At 41.4% G+C, this 16,318-nt stretch overlaps 1 protein-coding gene across 1 annotated transcript in view; it reads left to right on the top strand.

Annotated features, from left to right (window-relative positions):
• The window catches only part of arap2 (ArfGAP with RhoGAP domain, ankyrin repeat and PH domain 2), a 226,047-nt gene that overhangs the window by 186,716 nt on the left and 23,013 nt on the right, over positions 1-16,318 (top strand). The window contains exons 24-26 of the mRNA XM_084043154.1: positions 2,678-2,755; positions 8,109-8,183; positions 10,700-10,817. Of these exons, the coding sequence (XP_083899280.1) occupies positions 2,678-2,755; positions 8,109-8,183; positions 10,700-10,817 (271 nt within the window). The remainder of the gene's footprint in view (positions 1-2,677; positions 2,756-8,108; positions 8,184-10,699; positions 10,818-16,318) is intronic.

A 16,318-nucleotide genomic window follows, 5' to 3' on the forward strand; every position in this document is an offset into this window, starting at 1 on the left:
GAGGGGAATGCTAATACCCATCAGAGTGGTCCTGATCCCCTCTTGTTCTGACGCTGAAAAGGAGGATCGCTTTTGCTCCAAATCGGTTCGGGACGCCGTCATTCGCATGACAAATAGCCATTAACCCATTTAAACCGGGGAACGCATATCCGTGTAACCACGTTCTGTAAACCATTATTTTATACTTTGGCTGTTCAAAAAATAGCAGAATGAACTTGAACAATAGTGGAACGTTTGTGCAAATATTTTTATTTTTTTCAACTCAAATCTTCGCTTCTGGGGGGGTTCCTGGAACAAAATATTTTGAGATGGGGGTCCGCGGCCAAATACTTATAATGTTGTGGGTCGTTGACATGAAAAAGGTTTTAAGGACCATTCATTATAGCAACATACGTTTTTTTTTCAGAAAACTGTTAGGATGTAGCGCGGCACTCTACGTGCTTGTAGATCTGCTATTTTTTGAATAGCCAAAGAAATCCCGAAAATGACACTGATGCGTTCCCGGTCTTAATGGGTTAAGCTCCAGCGACGACGATGGGCCCCAATAGCAGCGGGGAAAAGGGAGGAGAAAAAAAAGAAGAAAACGCACGCTGACACAAAACGATTGAGACGCTTCACTAATTAAAGTTGCCGGTTCTGCGTTGGAATGCCGTCTTCTGGGCCCCTTTATCAGGCCCAAACACACACACACACACACACACACACACACACACACACACACACACACACACACACACACACACACACACACACACACACAGAGAGAGGTGTATAGCGTGCGTTTTTCTTTCTTTTTTTTCCCTCTTTTTCTTCCTCTGCTCCAATCTTCTCTGCCATGCGTATAACTCTAACAAAGCAAATTGTTCTCTGAAAATGATAGGAAAAAAAAAGCCGGAATAAAAAATGTCATTTCCCACACCCAGAGCCTTTTTGTAAAGGGAAAAGTGTGGCGCCCCCCCCCTTCCTTTTTTTATTCAGTTTTTTGGTGCTGAGCGAACGTCGAACAATCACCGCCAACTTGCCACTTTGAAATGAGTTTCTGAAAGTCTTAGTGGAGCGACCCACTTCTACACTTTCTGTGGGAGTGACACCATTAACGGTCTCATTCCGGTGGTTAGCCCCCCGTGTGTGTGCGTGCGTGTGTGTGTGTGCGTGTGTGTGTGTGTGTGTGTGTGTGTGTGTGCGTGTGCGTGTGCGTGTGCGTGTGCGTGTGCGCGTGCGCGTGTGCGTGTGTGACCCATTCAATCCGGGAACGCATCTGTGTAATTTTATGTTTGAGCCATAACCATTATTTTTTTATACGTTGGCTATTCAAAAATAGCAGATCTACAAGTTCATAGCGCGGCACCGAGTGCTATGAGCTATGTAGATCTGCTATTTTTTGAAAAATTGATAAAATTCGTGCAAATCTTTGAAATATATGTTTAATCTTTGAACATTTTTAACTCAAATCTTTGCTTCTGGGAGGTCCCTGGAACAAAATATTTTACAAATGTTTGCTTTAGAAATATATATATATATATATATATATATTGAAAGATTTGCACACATTTCAAGATTTTTCTTTTAAATAGCAGCTTGTATGGGGGGGGGGGGGGGGGGGGTTCTGCCTTTATTATTTAGTATACAGTAGTCTGACAGGAAATGGGGAGAGAGAGAGAGGGGGAGTGACACGCAGTAAAGGTCGCCGAGATCGGGATTCGAACCCTAGGTTCCCGGACCGCTATACCCTAGCCGTCCGGGCCAAAAGTAGCAGATCTACAAGCTTTCGAGCTTGCAGATCTGCTACTTTTGATACTTTTGTGTGACGCTGTAGTATGATCAAGTAGGGCGGTAGTAATTTACGAGAAGAAAAGTTGAAATCGGGAGAAAAAGGCTTCTTCCCGACAGCAACAAGATATTTTATTGTATTTATTTCCTACTGTCCATGTTGTTGTTGTTGACTCTGACAGCCACCGGGAAGAAGCTCTTCCTGAGCGTTGAGCCTCCTCAGTCCCCATCGTCACAAACAGTCTGTTCCAGGAGTGTCTTTTGTCATCCTTTTTTGCTCTCCTCTCCTCCTAAAAGTACTAAAATCTTTCAAAATATGTCAAACTTTTTCAAAAATATAGATTTTTTAGAATAGCCAATAGTGGAAAATATGGCTTAAGCGGTTAATGTGTGTTTTGTAATGATAATCGAAATCTATGAAGTAAATAGTTACTAAAGCTGTGAAATTATTGTAGTGGATAAAAAAAAAACTCAATATTTGCCTCTGAGATGTAGTGGAGTAGAAGTATAAAGTATTGAAAATGGAAATACTAAAGATAGTAAAAAATACCTCAATTATTTACTCAAGTACAGTACTTGAGTAAAAGCTTGTAAATCTGCTTGTATATCTGCTATTTTTGAATAGCCAAAGTATGAAATATGGTTAAAGTGGTTAAAACGCATCTGGACATCGAGTGCCTCGCTATGAGCTTGTAGATCTGCTATTTTTGAATAGCCAAAGACATCCAAAAATGACACGGATGTGTTCCCGGTTTGAATGGGTTAACTGCCTAAGGTGGTACAGGCACGGCCTCGCCTGCACCAACTCATTGGTGTGTGTGTGTGTGTGTGTGTGTGTGTGTGTGTGTGTGTGTGTGTGCGCGTGTGCGTGTGCGTGTGTGTGTCTGTTGTGTGCTTCCTCCACCAGGTCAACGAGGACCAAGTGCAGCAGATGGAGAAGGAAAACAGTTTCATCGTTCGCTGGAATGACAAGAAGGACACCACAGTAAGTCAACACCATGTGGGCAACACTTTCTATGAAGACACACGTCTAGAATGCCTTATAAACACTACTTATAACATGCAATATGCATCGAGTTCTATACTGTATACATATAACTCAATATACATCATTGTTATAAGCAAATTACAATACAAGTATGTTTGTAAAATAGTATAGACGTGGGCTTCATAGAAAGTGTTACTGCTGGATGTGTGTGTGTGTGTGTGTGTGTGGGGGGGGGGGGGGGGTAGCGTTTTCTGTCTGAAATGGGGGGTGGGTGGATGGAAAAGGGAACGAGAGTGGTTGAGGAAAGAATAAGGCTAATGTTCCTGTTAACCTTTATGCCAAGTACTTTCCGAAAAAGTTAAGTAACTAAGAAATCATACGCCAGTGTTGTTGAAACTAAGTTGTTTACTTCTCCTTCTCTCTCTCTCTCTCTCTCTCTCTCTCTCTCTCTCTCTCTCTCTCTCTCTCTCTCTCTCTCTCTCTCTGTCACCGTGGGCGGGCTTTCAGAACAAACCTGCCACTCTGGCGGAAGGGTCGCTCGATCGATAGCCAATGCTATTATAAATCTCTCCCAGGTGAACATCGGGATAGAATTCTAGTTCTGTGCTTCAATGGAGGAGTTTCAGTGAGTGAGAGAAAAGGGAGGGCCAGGGGTGTGACAGTACTTTTGCCCAGAATGACTCAGCATTCACCTGCCAAACAGTCTGTTGGCCAAGAATTGGACTTCAGAGGTAGCACTTCCTATTTGCATCCCATGTCTATAATGCATTATAAACATACTTATAATGCATTATAATCAGCTTATAGCGCTCTTGCTAGTTTGCGACTAACGCAGTTGTCATTTACCTTAACTCATTCAGTGCCCGGCTTATTTATGGCAGTTTGGCTCTGAGTGCCACAGCCAAAATTCATTGTAAAAAAAAAGTGCTTAGGAGCCGAGATACAGATGCCTTTTTCTGTAAGAAGTTAAACAAAGAGTGAATGGAGCAGAAAACGTACTGTAGTCTCGGCCACGCCTTCGGCCTGGCGGAGAGAAATACACAATACATAAACTGTTGTCACCACACAACATACTTCAGTAACAGAAAGGTTTCTGCCTGACAGCAACGGTGATTCAGAACGGGAGTACTCTATAAGTGGGCCTGCCCTGCCCTGTAGACACACACACACACACACACACACACACACACACACACACACACACACACACACACACACACACACACACACACACACACACACACACACACACACACACACACTACCCTGACATTTATGTTCCTAAGCTGCTGCTCTTGCCATTTACAATTTGAAAACAGTTTTCATCCAGACGTTTTATGATTACATTGTTTAATGATATATGATTATGATTATTTTCATATGTCCTTGCTTCCAGTATTGTTATGAATCTCTCCCCTCAGTTCTTTTTTTTTGTCGTTGCTTCATTCGTTTTTTTATGACTTCTTCTCACTCAAATCTTTCTTATCAACAGCTCAGCCCTTCCCCTGCGCGTGCCCTTTGAGCCGCTAATTGCCAGCGTCCTTTTTTTTTCCACGGACGAGATATTTAAGTAACGCATGCTATTTCCTATGAGTGGATGACCGCGGCACGCCCTCCTTTTCTCTCTGCAAAGACGGAGAGAGATCCGGCAAAAGTGTCAGGAGGAGGAACACCAAAGAGTGGCCCTATAGCAACGCCTGACATTCACAATTACAGTACTCGCTCCGTTGGTTTGAATAACCCGTTAAGACCGGGAACGCAGCTGTGTGTCATTTAAAGATCTCTCTTAAAGGCTATTAAAAAAATAGCAGATATACAAGCTCATATACAAGCGCACCGAGTGCCGCGCTATGTGTGCAAATCTTTGAATACTGTATGTATTTTTTTAAAGCGAACATTTTTAACTCAAATCTTTGCTTCTGGGGGGATTCTACAAATGTCTACAAAACAAAAAATCAGTGGTTCTCAAACTTTTTCATGTCAAGGACCCCCAAAATGATATGTATTTAGCTGCGGACCCCCATCTCAAAATATTTTGTTCCAGGGACACCCAGAAGCAAATATTTGAGTAAAAAAAAGATTTGCTTTAAAGAATATATACATTCAAAGATTTGCACACATTTTCACGATGTTTCAAAAACAAGCTCTACAAGATCTACAAGCTCATAGCGCGGCACTCGGTGCCGCGCTAAGAGCTTGTATATCTGCTATTTTTGAATAGCCCAAAGTATAAAATAATGGTTTAAGTGTTTACACACAGATGCGTTCCCGCCCGGTCTCAACGGGATAACTGTAATTTGCACGTTGCTCTGTGCGAGGAACGGGAAGTACAGTTACCAACCCACACACTCTCATTACATACAGTTCTCCCCGGCCTCGAGCCCACAATGGCCCCTCCGTTCACCTGCACAGAGGAGATAATGGCGGACAAAAACATCAGGCGCTGTCTTGTGTGTGTGTGTGGCGTTTCAAAAAAGATTGACTGGGGCGACGGACGGAAGTCTCTTTTCCCTGTCCACTTATTTGTCCATTTGGAGAGAAGTGGCAGCTTATACACTAACTGTATAGCACTGTATAATCGTACTGCCGGAAATCTGAATTCAGTTCCTTTATAACCCGTTAACGCTGGGGAAAGCATCGGTGTCATTTTAGATTTTTTTAGCGTTAGCTAGCAGATATACAAGCTAAACTAGCAGATATACAAGCTATGGAAGATATACAAGCTAAACTAGCAGATATACAAGCTATAGCAGATATACAAGATAAAAAAGCAGATCTACAAGCTCATAGCGCGCCACTTCGTGTCGCGCTTTGAGCTTGTAGATCTGTTGTTTTTTTAAATCGTACACAACTTTGAATATATATATATTTTATTTTAAATCTTTGCCTCTGGGGGGGTCCCTGGAACTCTTTTTTTAGATGGAGGTGGGGGGGGGGGGGGGGGGGGGGGTGGAGTGGCCCAATACATATAATTTTGGGGGTCCTTGACATGAAATAGTTTGAGAACCACTGATATAGCAACATGCGTTTTTTGAGAAAACTGGACAATTTTGTAGAATCGGCCTCAGGTCTTAACGGGTTAAATACAGTATGACCCCTGCCTGCAGCAGGAACAAAGCTGACAAGTTGACCCCCCCACCCCCACCCCCCCTCCCCTCCCTCCTTCGTTCTCAACTTCCACCAGTACCAGACTTCCAGCTACTCCCTGGGCGTCATTCACTTGGGTCTCAGCAGCGCGACCGAGACTTTGTTAGCTAATTAGTCGTTCTCTATGCTTTTTTTTCTTCTTTTTTTCATGTTGAATGAATTGGAATTGTTTTCTTAGAAATCTCCCTTTAGAATCCTGCCGGTCTAAAAACATTCAATGGCTTTTTTCAAACCGCTCTGCAAGTGTGACAATTATTCGACTTCAAATTTCTTCAGTGAAGGACAGCCCTATAGTACACACGCAAATACAGTATACTGTACATACTGTACACTACATAAATCCACACATTGATAGCCTAATGGCCGTGAGGAATATGTTTTGATAGCAATAATTCATATAGTTGTTAAATGCCACGGTGTATGGCATGTACAGTGAATCTTGTACATTCTGTGTCATGGATCATTATTGCACAGGAACAAAGACAAGTTAATTTAAAGGCGTTCCATGTTCATGGAACGCAAAGATTGTACAGCATTATTATGACATCTCGTCTCGTAAAAGGTCGTGAAAGATGTCATTAAAACTTTCCTACTCATTGGCAACGTTCTCCGTAATGCTCCATGATATTTCAAAAGGCCATGTCTAGGAGTTTCTCTCTCTCTCTCTCTCTCTCTCTCTCTCTCTCTCTCTCTCTCTCTCTCTCTCTCTCTCTAGCCCATTAAGACCTGGAACGCATCTGTGTCACTTTAGATTTCTTTGGCTATTCAGAAATAGCAGATCTACAAGCTCATAGCGCGGCACCGAGTGCCGCGCTATGAGCTTGTAGATCTGCTGTTTTTGGAAAATCGTGAACATTTTTTTTCTTTTTGATTTAAAAAAAAAAAAACTGTTAGGATTTAGAAAACATTTTTAAGAATCGCCTCAGGTCTCAATGGGCTAGAGTGGTACGCGTTGATATTTATGCACTCCTAACTCGGTAACACATGCCATGACTTTTTACAAGATACTTGAAGATTCAAGGTGCACCCGAGGTGAGAACAGCCCAAGGTATATAGAAGAGAGATGCATGCCTGTCGTTTTTTTTTCGTGGGAGTGTGTCCTACCTTCACCCCCCCCCCCCCCCCCCCCCCCTTCCCCCCTGGATTTAGTTTCAGGCTTTTTGTGTTTCACTTCTTTTTTTTTTTAAATGTTGCCAGGTTTTCACATCCATTAACCCTTTAAGGCCTGAGGCCGATTCGAAGTAAGGTCTTCTAAAATCCGAACGGTTTTCTGAAACAAATGTGTGTTGCTATATCAATGGTTGCTCAAGGACCATGTATTTGGCCGGCCGGCCGCCCATCTGAAAAGGTTTTGTGCCAGGAGGACCCCCAGAAGCAAATAATTGGGTTAAAAATGTTTGATTTAAAAATATATATATATATATTAAAAAATATGTTTTTTCAAAAATAGCAGGTCTACAAGCTTAGCTACTGTATAGAGCTATGAGCTTGTATATCTGCGAAGAAGAATCGCGATGCACACACTCACATAAGCTAAAAACCTAAAATGACACAGATGCTTTCCCGGTTTTAATGTGTTAACCCATTAAGACCTGAGGTTCCGATTCTACAAATGTCTTCTAAATCCTAACAGCAATTGTGTTGCTTTATCAGTGGTGCTCAAACTTTTTCACACCGAGGACCCCCCCAAAATGATATGTATTTGGCCGTGGACCCCCATCTCAAAATATTTCGATCCAGGGACCCCCCCCCCCCCCCCCCAGAAGCAAAGATTTTAGGTAAAAATGTTGTTTTAAAAAAAATACATAAATTCAAAGGTTTGCACAAAATCCTCGAGATTTTTCAAAAATAGCAGATCTACAAGCTCATAGCGCGGCACTCGGTGCCGCGCTATGAGCTTGTATATCTGCTATTTTTGAATAGCCCAAAGTGTGAAATAAGGTGGTTACACAGTATGCGTTCCCGGTTTTAACGCGTTAAAAGGTACAGGGGGCTTAAGTTCGCCCGCAGCAAGAGAACAAGACCTCTGCTTTTCCCCACAAATCCTCTAATGTTTTCTCTCAGCTCTCTCCATTTAGGGCAATACCACACCGGGGCCCCGGAATTTAGAACAAAAAGCCAATTAATCCGGCTTGTATTGTTTTTTTTCTCGACTTCCCACTGATCTGCACGTCTCTCTCTCTTATCGTTCTCTCCGCTATAGTTCTCTCCGGCTGGGGACCTGATCTTCGAGGTATACCTGGAAAAGAGGCAGCCGGAGAACTGCTGTTTAATCAAGGTAAGATGCGCCCGTAGGGTGTGTGTGTGGGGGGGGGGGGGGGCGAGAGAGTGTGCACGTGTGTGCGCCTGCATCTGTACCTGCGTGGTGGGTGCAGTGGTGGCAACAAGTACTCAAATGTTTTACTTTAAGTAAAAGTATCAATACTGCAATGTAGAAGTACTCCGTTACAAGTAAGAGTCCGGGAATTCCAAAATTTAATTGGGTAAAAGTACAAAAGTATTGGTATCAAAATGTACTCGGAGTACCAAGAGTAAAAGTACTAAAATGTTTGGAAATATCAGATCTACAAGCTCACAACGCGGCGCGATGCGACACGTTGTGAGCTTGTAGATCGGCTATTTTCAGATAGCCTAGGTATAATTATAATAGGGCTAAAGTGGTTAATGTGCATTTTATAATGTAATAATTTATATCTGCAAAGTAAACTGTCGACAGTGACTAAAGTTTTCAAATAATTGTAGTGGAGTAAAAGTACAATATTTATTTGCCTCTGAGATGTAGTGGAGTAGAAGTAAAAGTATAGACAATTGGAGATTGTAAACAGTAAAGTAAAAGTACCTCAACATTTTACTTAAGTACAGTACTTGATTAAATGTACTTAGTTACTTTACACTACTGCGTGCGTGCGTGCGTGCGTGCCTGCGTGCGTGCATCGTGTGTGGTGGTGTGTGTGTGCGTGTGTGTGTGTGTGAGAGTTTGTGTGTGCACGTGCGGGCAGGGCTTTCCCTTGGGGTCTTCCAGGGCGTAAAGGTGAAATGAGAGAGACGGAGCTAGTAGAGGAGACGAGAGTGCAAGAGAGCAGGAGCGAGCGAGGGAGGGGGGGGAGAGGGAGAAAAAGAGTGAGAGGGATGGAGGGAGTACGTTGGAACGAGAGAGGTGGAGAGGTTGATAGAATAGGGCCGAGGCATTGGTGGTTAAACCTGATGGGATTACCGCCACTAAAATAAATCAAAAGCGAGCTAATCAAAGAAATGTCTGATTTAATTGTGTGAGTAATTGCATTTTACAAGGCACACTGGCAGCTGTAGGTAATGGACTTCTTTCCCAGGTTTTGTAGCAGTGGTACAATTGGAAGGGGGTTAAAGAGGGCTGCTCAGCAACACAGTTTGACATTAACCTATTAAGACCGGGAAAGAATCTGTGTCGTTTTTTTGGGGGGGATTTCTTTGGGCTATTCAAAAATAGCAGATCTACAAGCTCGTAGCGCTGCACCGAGTGCCGCGCTACGAGCTTGCATTTATCGTGAAAGTTTGTGCAAATCTTTTGAATATATATATATGTATAACTTTTTTTAAGAGAACATTTTTAACTCAAATCTTTGCTTCTGGGGATACTACAAATGTCTTCTAAATCCTACAGTTTTTTTGAAAAACGTCTGTTTCTATATTATCAGTGGTTCTCAAACTTTTTCATGTTATGGACTCCCAAAATGATATGCATTTTGCCACGGACCCCCATCTCAAAATGTTTTATAATAGGGACCCCCCAGAAGCAAAGATTTGAGTTACAAATGCTCGCTTTAAAAAAATATATATATTCAAAGATTTGAACTAATTTTCATGATTTTTCAAAAATAGCAGATCTACAAGCTCATAGCGCGGCACTCGGTGCCGCGCTATGAGCTTGTATATCTGCTATTTTTGAATAGCCAAAGAAATCTAAAATGACACAGATGCGTCCCCGGTCTTAAAGGGTTAATACTCTGTTCTCTCTCTCTCTCTCGCTCGCTCTCTCTCTCTCTCTGGAGTCAGACGGCACATTTACTTTCTCCAGTGGCTGTTTCGGCCGCACGTATAAGAACTTGACTCTGCATCGGCGGGGGGGGTGCACGATAATTTCACACCGTCTATTTGCTCTATCAATATTTCCCCTACTTTGCTGAAATATTACTCTTGTCAGAAATGTCAAGGGGAAGTTCCGGTCTTTTTAGTGTCTTCATGTGTGGCGTCTCCTGTGTGCTGATCAGATCAGTATTTCCACGTGTCTTTCTTTTGTTCAGCAGTGGAAAAAGTACTCAAATTCTTTACTTAAGTAAAAGTACCAATACTGCAATATAAAAATACTCTGTTACAAGTAAAAGTCCAGAATAAAAAAAATACTTGAGTAAAAGTACAAAAGTATTGGCATCAAAATGTACTTAAAGTACCAAAAGTAAAAGTACTAAATATTTGAAAATAGCAGATCTACAAGCTCACAACGCGTCGCGATGCGACGCGTTGTGAGCTTGTAGATCTGCTATTTTCAAATAGCCTAGGTATAAAATAGGTTTAAAGTGGTTAATGTATGTTTCATTATATCATAATTTATATCTGAAAAGTAACTAGTAACTAAAGTTTTCAAGTAAATGTAGTGGAGTAAAAGTACCATATTTGCCTCTGAGATGTAGTGGAGTAGAAGTAAAAGTATTGGAAATTGGAAATACTCAAGTAAAGTACAAATACCTCAAAATTGTACTTAAGTACAGTACTTAAGTAAATGTACTTAGTTACTTTCCACCACTGCTTTTGTTTCAGTTGTCTCCGAGTATGCGCTCCAATGAACTTGCAGAAAGTGCGCTGAGCATAAGGAACATCGCCATCGACGCGGACAACCTATGGACAACGTTCGAGGTCATCGAGAACGGAGAGCTAGGTCTGTGCAGCTGTGTGTGACGAGCATCCAGTTTAATCTCTGTTTGAATATCTGAGTTTCTTTTTTTAGTACATTAACTACTTGAACCCTATGGCATCCCTATTCTGAGGGGGAAACGTTGACAGAAAATAGCCGATCTACAAGCTCACAACGGGTCTGCGTTGTGAGCTTGTAGATCTGCAATTTCCGGCTAAGAGGTTTGTTGAGGGGAAAAAAGAGCAGACCAAGTACAGAGCCAAGCTTCAAGTTTACTAAGTATGGAGTTATGTCCGAAAATACACATTTTACATGAATCCAACATATCATCAGAACAAATAATGTGTAAACAAACAAAAATATGTATATTCATTTACACAACACTGATGATAGTGCTGAAAAACAAAGAAGCTATCTATGAAAAAGTTTCATACAATATGTTGAGGGGTCCCTGCTTCGTTTTTCTTTCAGCTAAGGGGTCCTTGGCCTGAAACATGTTGAAGACCCCTGCCTTATAGTCAATGCTTGAGGGCAGCTTTATCTTGGAGCGTTGACTAACTTCATCAATGAAGTTAAAGGGATATTTCACTTTATTTTCTTAATTTAGAGTAGCCAATTAACAATTATTTTAACCCCTTTTTCTCCCCAATTTAGTTGTTATGCCAATTGATTCCTCCCCACACACATTTGTGTGTTGTCACTGCTGTAGTATCCTATTGACTCACCTGCCAGTGAGGAGCCCCCACCAGGAAGACGTAGAGCCTTCGTGTGTGCGAAGCACCCCAGACAGTTTTAAGTTGCTGTATTCCGTTGAAAAAACACGGCTCCCTCATGTATTAGAAGGACAATATCAGTCATCAGAACCCCGGACGTGTGTTTTCAATTAATTTAACATGGTTAAAATGGAGTTTGAAGTTACAATGGGTTTATTTATATCTAAATACTGAATCAAATAACATTAAAAAGTGTCTGGGGTGCTCACAAAAGCCCAGAGTAGACTTTAAAATGACCCCCAAACACGTTTGAAAGTGAAATATCCCTTTTTAAACCAAAGGCATATGTACTGTGAAGGCTACACTTTTCTACGCTCTCTCTCTCTCTCTCTCACGCCCTGGAGCTCGTTCTAGTCGAATCTTTTTTGCTCTCCGAAAAAACGTGTGCTGCCATCCATGTCCAATTAGCGATTGATGATTCACGCATCACATTTTAACCCATTAAGACGCGGGAACGCATCACTGTGTCAATTTTACATTTCTTTGGCTATTGTTTGTGAAAATCGTGTGCAAGTCTTTGAATATATATATTTTTCAAAGCAAACATTTTTAACTCAAGTCTTTGCTTTTGGGGGATTCTACAAATGTCTTCTAAACCCTAACAGTTAAAAAAAAGAAACGTATGTTGCTTTATCAGTGGCGCTCAAACTTTATCATGTCAAGGACCCCCAAATGATATGTATTTGGCCGCCGACCCCCATCTTCAAATGTGTTGTTCCAGGGACCCCCAGAAGCAAAGATTTGAGTTTAAAATGTAAATATATATTCAAAGACTTGTGCACATTTTCAGGTTTAAAAAGAAAAATAGCAGATCTACAAGCTCGTAGCGCGGCACTCGGTGCCGCGCTACGAGCTTGTATATCTGCTATTTTTCAATAGCCCAAAGACATCTAAAAATGACACACTGGGATGCGTTCCCGGTCTTAATGGGTTAAATGGCCATTCTCATTCAGGGCATATGCGGAGACCATGCGCTGCCTCGCGATCAGCAGATTATGCTGCTATCTCCCTAATGAACCGTGTGTCCGTGAACGTTGCAAGAACACCGAGAAATTAGCCCCGGCCCGGTGTCAAGACAATTTGATGATATGCATGTTATTAATTAATATCTCCCTCATCATCATGTCATAAATTTACCTTCATGTCCTCATCTTGCGGTCAGCGCGGGAGAGTCGGCCCCGGGCCCGCGAGTCGCATTAACATGTGGCGACGGGCAGTGGTGTATAAAGTGACTAAGTACATTTACTCAAGTACTGTACTTAAAGGTAGGGTAAGTGATATGTTTTGGTTAAAACAAAAAGTATTTTGTTAAAAGGTTAAAATACTATATTCTGATAGTAATCATTGCTATAGAGTGTTTTTTTCAGTAACAGGAGTCTCCCTGTCTCTCCAGCTCTTTAATAAACAGAAAATACATTTTTCGGTAGGTGTCAAAATCTCAGCCAATCAGGAGAAAGTACCCATTTTTAAGCTTAATTTGTATAGTGTTCCAGTTCCAATTTTGTCTGCTCATTTCTTAGTGTCATCACTTCCAATTTCACTTGTTTAATCTGTATCCTGATTGAGTTCTCTGTCCTGGTTGGATAAAATTGGAAATGAAACTGAAACGAAAATGCATTTTCTGTTTTATAAAGAGGTGGAGAGACAAGGAGACTCCTAATACTGAACAAACACTCTCTAGCAATGAGTACTATCAGAATATAGAGCTATTTAACACTTATTTTAACCAAAGCAAATCACTTACCCTACCTTTAAGTAAAATTTTGAGGCATTTTTACTGTACTGGAGTGTTTCCGATTTTCAGTACTTTTACTTCTACTCCACTACTATCCCAGAGGCAAATATTGTACTTTTATTCACTACAATTATTTTTTATCAAACTTTAGTTACTTTGTAGATTTTGATTATTATTAGAACACATACATTACCCACTTCAGCCCTATATACATTTCGGGCCATTATGCGACGCATTGTGAGCTTGAAGATCTGCTATTTTCAAAAGATCTTAACACATTTTATACATTTGAAAACTTGTGAACCGGGACATTCTGCATAATGAGTCCTTTCTACTTTTGGTACTTTAAGTACATTTTGATACCATTAAGTTTTTACTTTTACTCAAGTAAATATTGAATTCCGGACTTTTACTTTCAACAGAGTATTTCTTACATTGCAGAATTGATACTTTTACTTAACCCATTAAGACCTGGAACTGTGTCATTTTTAGATTTTAGCTAAACATTATTTTACACTTTGGGCTATTCAAAAATAGCAGATCTACAAGCTCATAGCGCGGCACCGAGTGCCGCGCTACGAGCTTGTAGATCTGCTATTTTTGAAAATTCGTGAAAATGTGTGCAAATCTTTGAATATATATATTTTTAAAGCGAACATTTTTAACTCAAAAATTTGCTTCTTGGGGTCCCTGGAACAAAATATTTTGATGGGGATCCGCGGCCAAATATATATAATTTTGGGGGTCCTTGACATGAAAAAGATTGAGCACCACTGATATAGAAACATACGTTTTTCAGAAAAGTTGAGATTTAGGAGACATGTAGAATCAGCTTCAGGTCTCAATGGGTTGTTAAGTAAAACATGCGAGTACTTTCTCCACCACTGGCGACGGGCACCGCGTCTTTGCCATGCAGATGCAATCCCCGCCTCGCCCACCCACCCACCCGCTTCATTTGATCACTCTGTGGGAAGCGTCAAATCGACAGAAGTCCAAAGTGTTAGCCTGGGTTGCACAGAGTTACTAAGCCGGCGGTCCCCGTGCGCCCCCCCCCTCGTCAGTTCACTGAGAGTTTACAACCACCAACACTTTATGTGTCTATAACCCCCCCCTCGCTAAAGTTACAGAGGACAGAGCGTCCTCTTCTAAAAAACAAAAGGTGCGTTGAATACTGAATTTAACCCATTAAGACCTGGAATTGTGTCATTTTTAGATTTGAGCTAAAAAGCATTATTTTACACTTTGGGCTATTCAAAAATAGCAGATATACAAGCTCGTAGCGCGGCACCGAGTGCCGCGCTACGAGCTTGTAGATCTGCTATTTTTGAAAAATCGTGAAAATGTGTGCAAATCTTTGAATATATATATTTTTAAAGCGAACATTTTTAACTAAAATCTTTGCTTCTTGGGGTCCCTGGAACAAGATATTTTGATGGGGGTCCGCGGCCAAATACATATCATTTTGGGGGTCCTTGACATGAAAAAGTTTGAGCACCACTGATATAGAAACATACGTTTTTTCAGAAAACTGTTGAGATTCAGGAGACATGTAGAATCAGCTTCAGGTCTCAATGGGTTAATATATATTCACAGACAGACGACTCTTCAGCATAGTTCCGGGGAGGGTTGACACACAGACACTGTGTTTGAGTAAACAGTCGAGCTATATTTGAAGGTGTCGTCGGGCCGTGACAGGTTTTTGCTCAGAAAAAAAAAACATAGAGGAGGAAAGGGGGAAAAGGGGGCGTTCATTAGGCGTTTTTGGAGGATATAGCTATAGATAAACACTGTTATCCGGGGCCATAGGCAGGAAAAAGGGGGGGGGGAGCCGATATTTGTAGGGGAACGGAGGAGCTAATTCCATTCCACTGTTGTGAATAACTTACGCCTTCTGTTTTTTGTTTGCCCGGGATATGAAAAGCGATGGAGTGTGGTGGAGAGGGGGGTCGGGTGTGGGGGGTTTGTGATTAGATTTTTTTATTTATTTCCCTGATAGCATGTACCCCTATTCACCAATTAGCACGAGATAATGGGTCTATTTTGCACATGAGTGTTTTTTTCTAATCACGTTCAGATTTTGCTGGGGATAATTGCACGTTTTGAACCTCACAGTTATGACAGTAGGAGAACAACAACGTGTACTTGTAATGGGTTTTTTCCCGATATCATTTCCTGATGGCATTTTAGACAATTATAATCTAATGACTTGGGAGATGGGAGAAAAAAAAGGGAGATGATGAAAGAATTGCTTCTTTTGTTTGCCGGCATGCAGCTCCCTGAGGAGATGGGGTGAAGGGGTATTCTTAACCCATTGAGACCTGAAGCCGATTCTACATTCTACCGAGTCTCCTAAATCTCAACAGTATTCTGAAAAACGCATGTTTCTATATCAGTGGTGCTCAATCTTTTTCATGTCAAGGACCCCCACAATTATATGTATTTGGCCGCGGACCCCCATCTCAAAATATTTTGTTCCAGGGACCCCCAGAGGCAACGATTTGAGTTAAAAATGTTCGCTTTAGAAATATATATATTCAGAGGTTTGCACACATTTTCACGATTTTTCAAAAATAGCAGATCTACAAGCTCATAGCGCGGCACTCGGTGCCGCGCTATGAGCTTGTATATCTGCTATTTTTGAATAGCCAAAGTGTAAAATAATGCTTTTTAGCTCAAATCTAAAAATGACACAGTTCCAGGTCTTAATGGGTTAATCTCATAATGTACTCACCAGTGCCAGCGATTTATTGTTTGTTTTCTTCACGTCGACACAGACACAGTTAAATCCGTTAAAATTTGCGCGTTCATTTGGTTCTAAACACACAGGGGGGATCTGTGTGAGACGAGCAGTGAAGACCGCTTCGCTTTGCGATCCGCCATCTTGAAGCTACAGCGGTGAACGCTAAACAGTGATCAGCGAAGAGAAAAAGAACAACCGAGATAATCGACTTTTAGGTTTCGTTCTAGACAGGAAGCGGATGCGATAAAAAAAAAAAAACGGATAATTCCGTTTCCGG

This window comes from Gymnoscopelus microlampas (genome assembly GCF_963454915.1).
Source record: "Gymnoscopelus microlampas genome assembly, chromosome: 19".
Classification (NCBI taxonomy): Eukaryota; Metazoa; Chordata; class Actinopteri; order Myctophiformes; family Myctophidae; genus Gymnoscopelus; species Gymnoscopelus microlampas.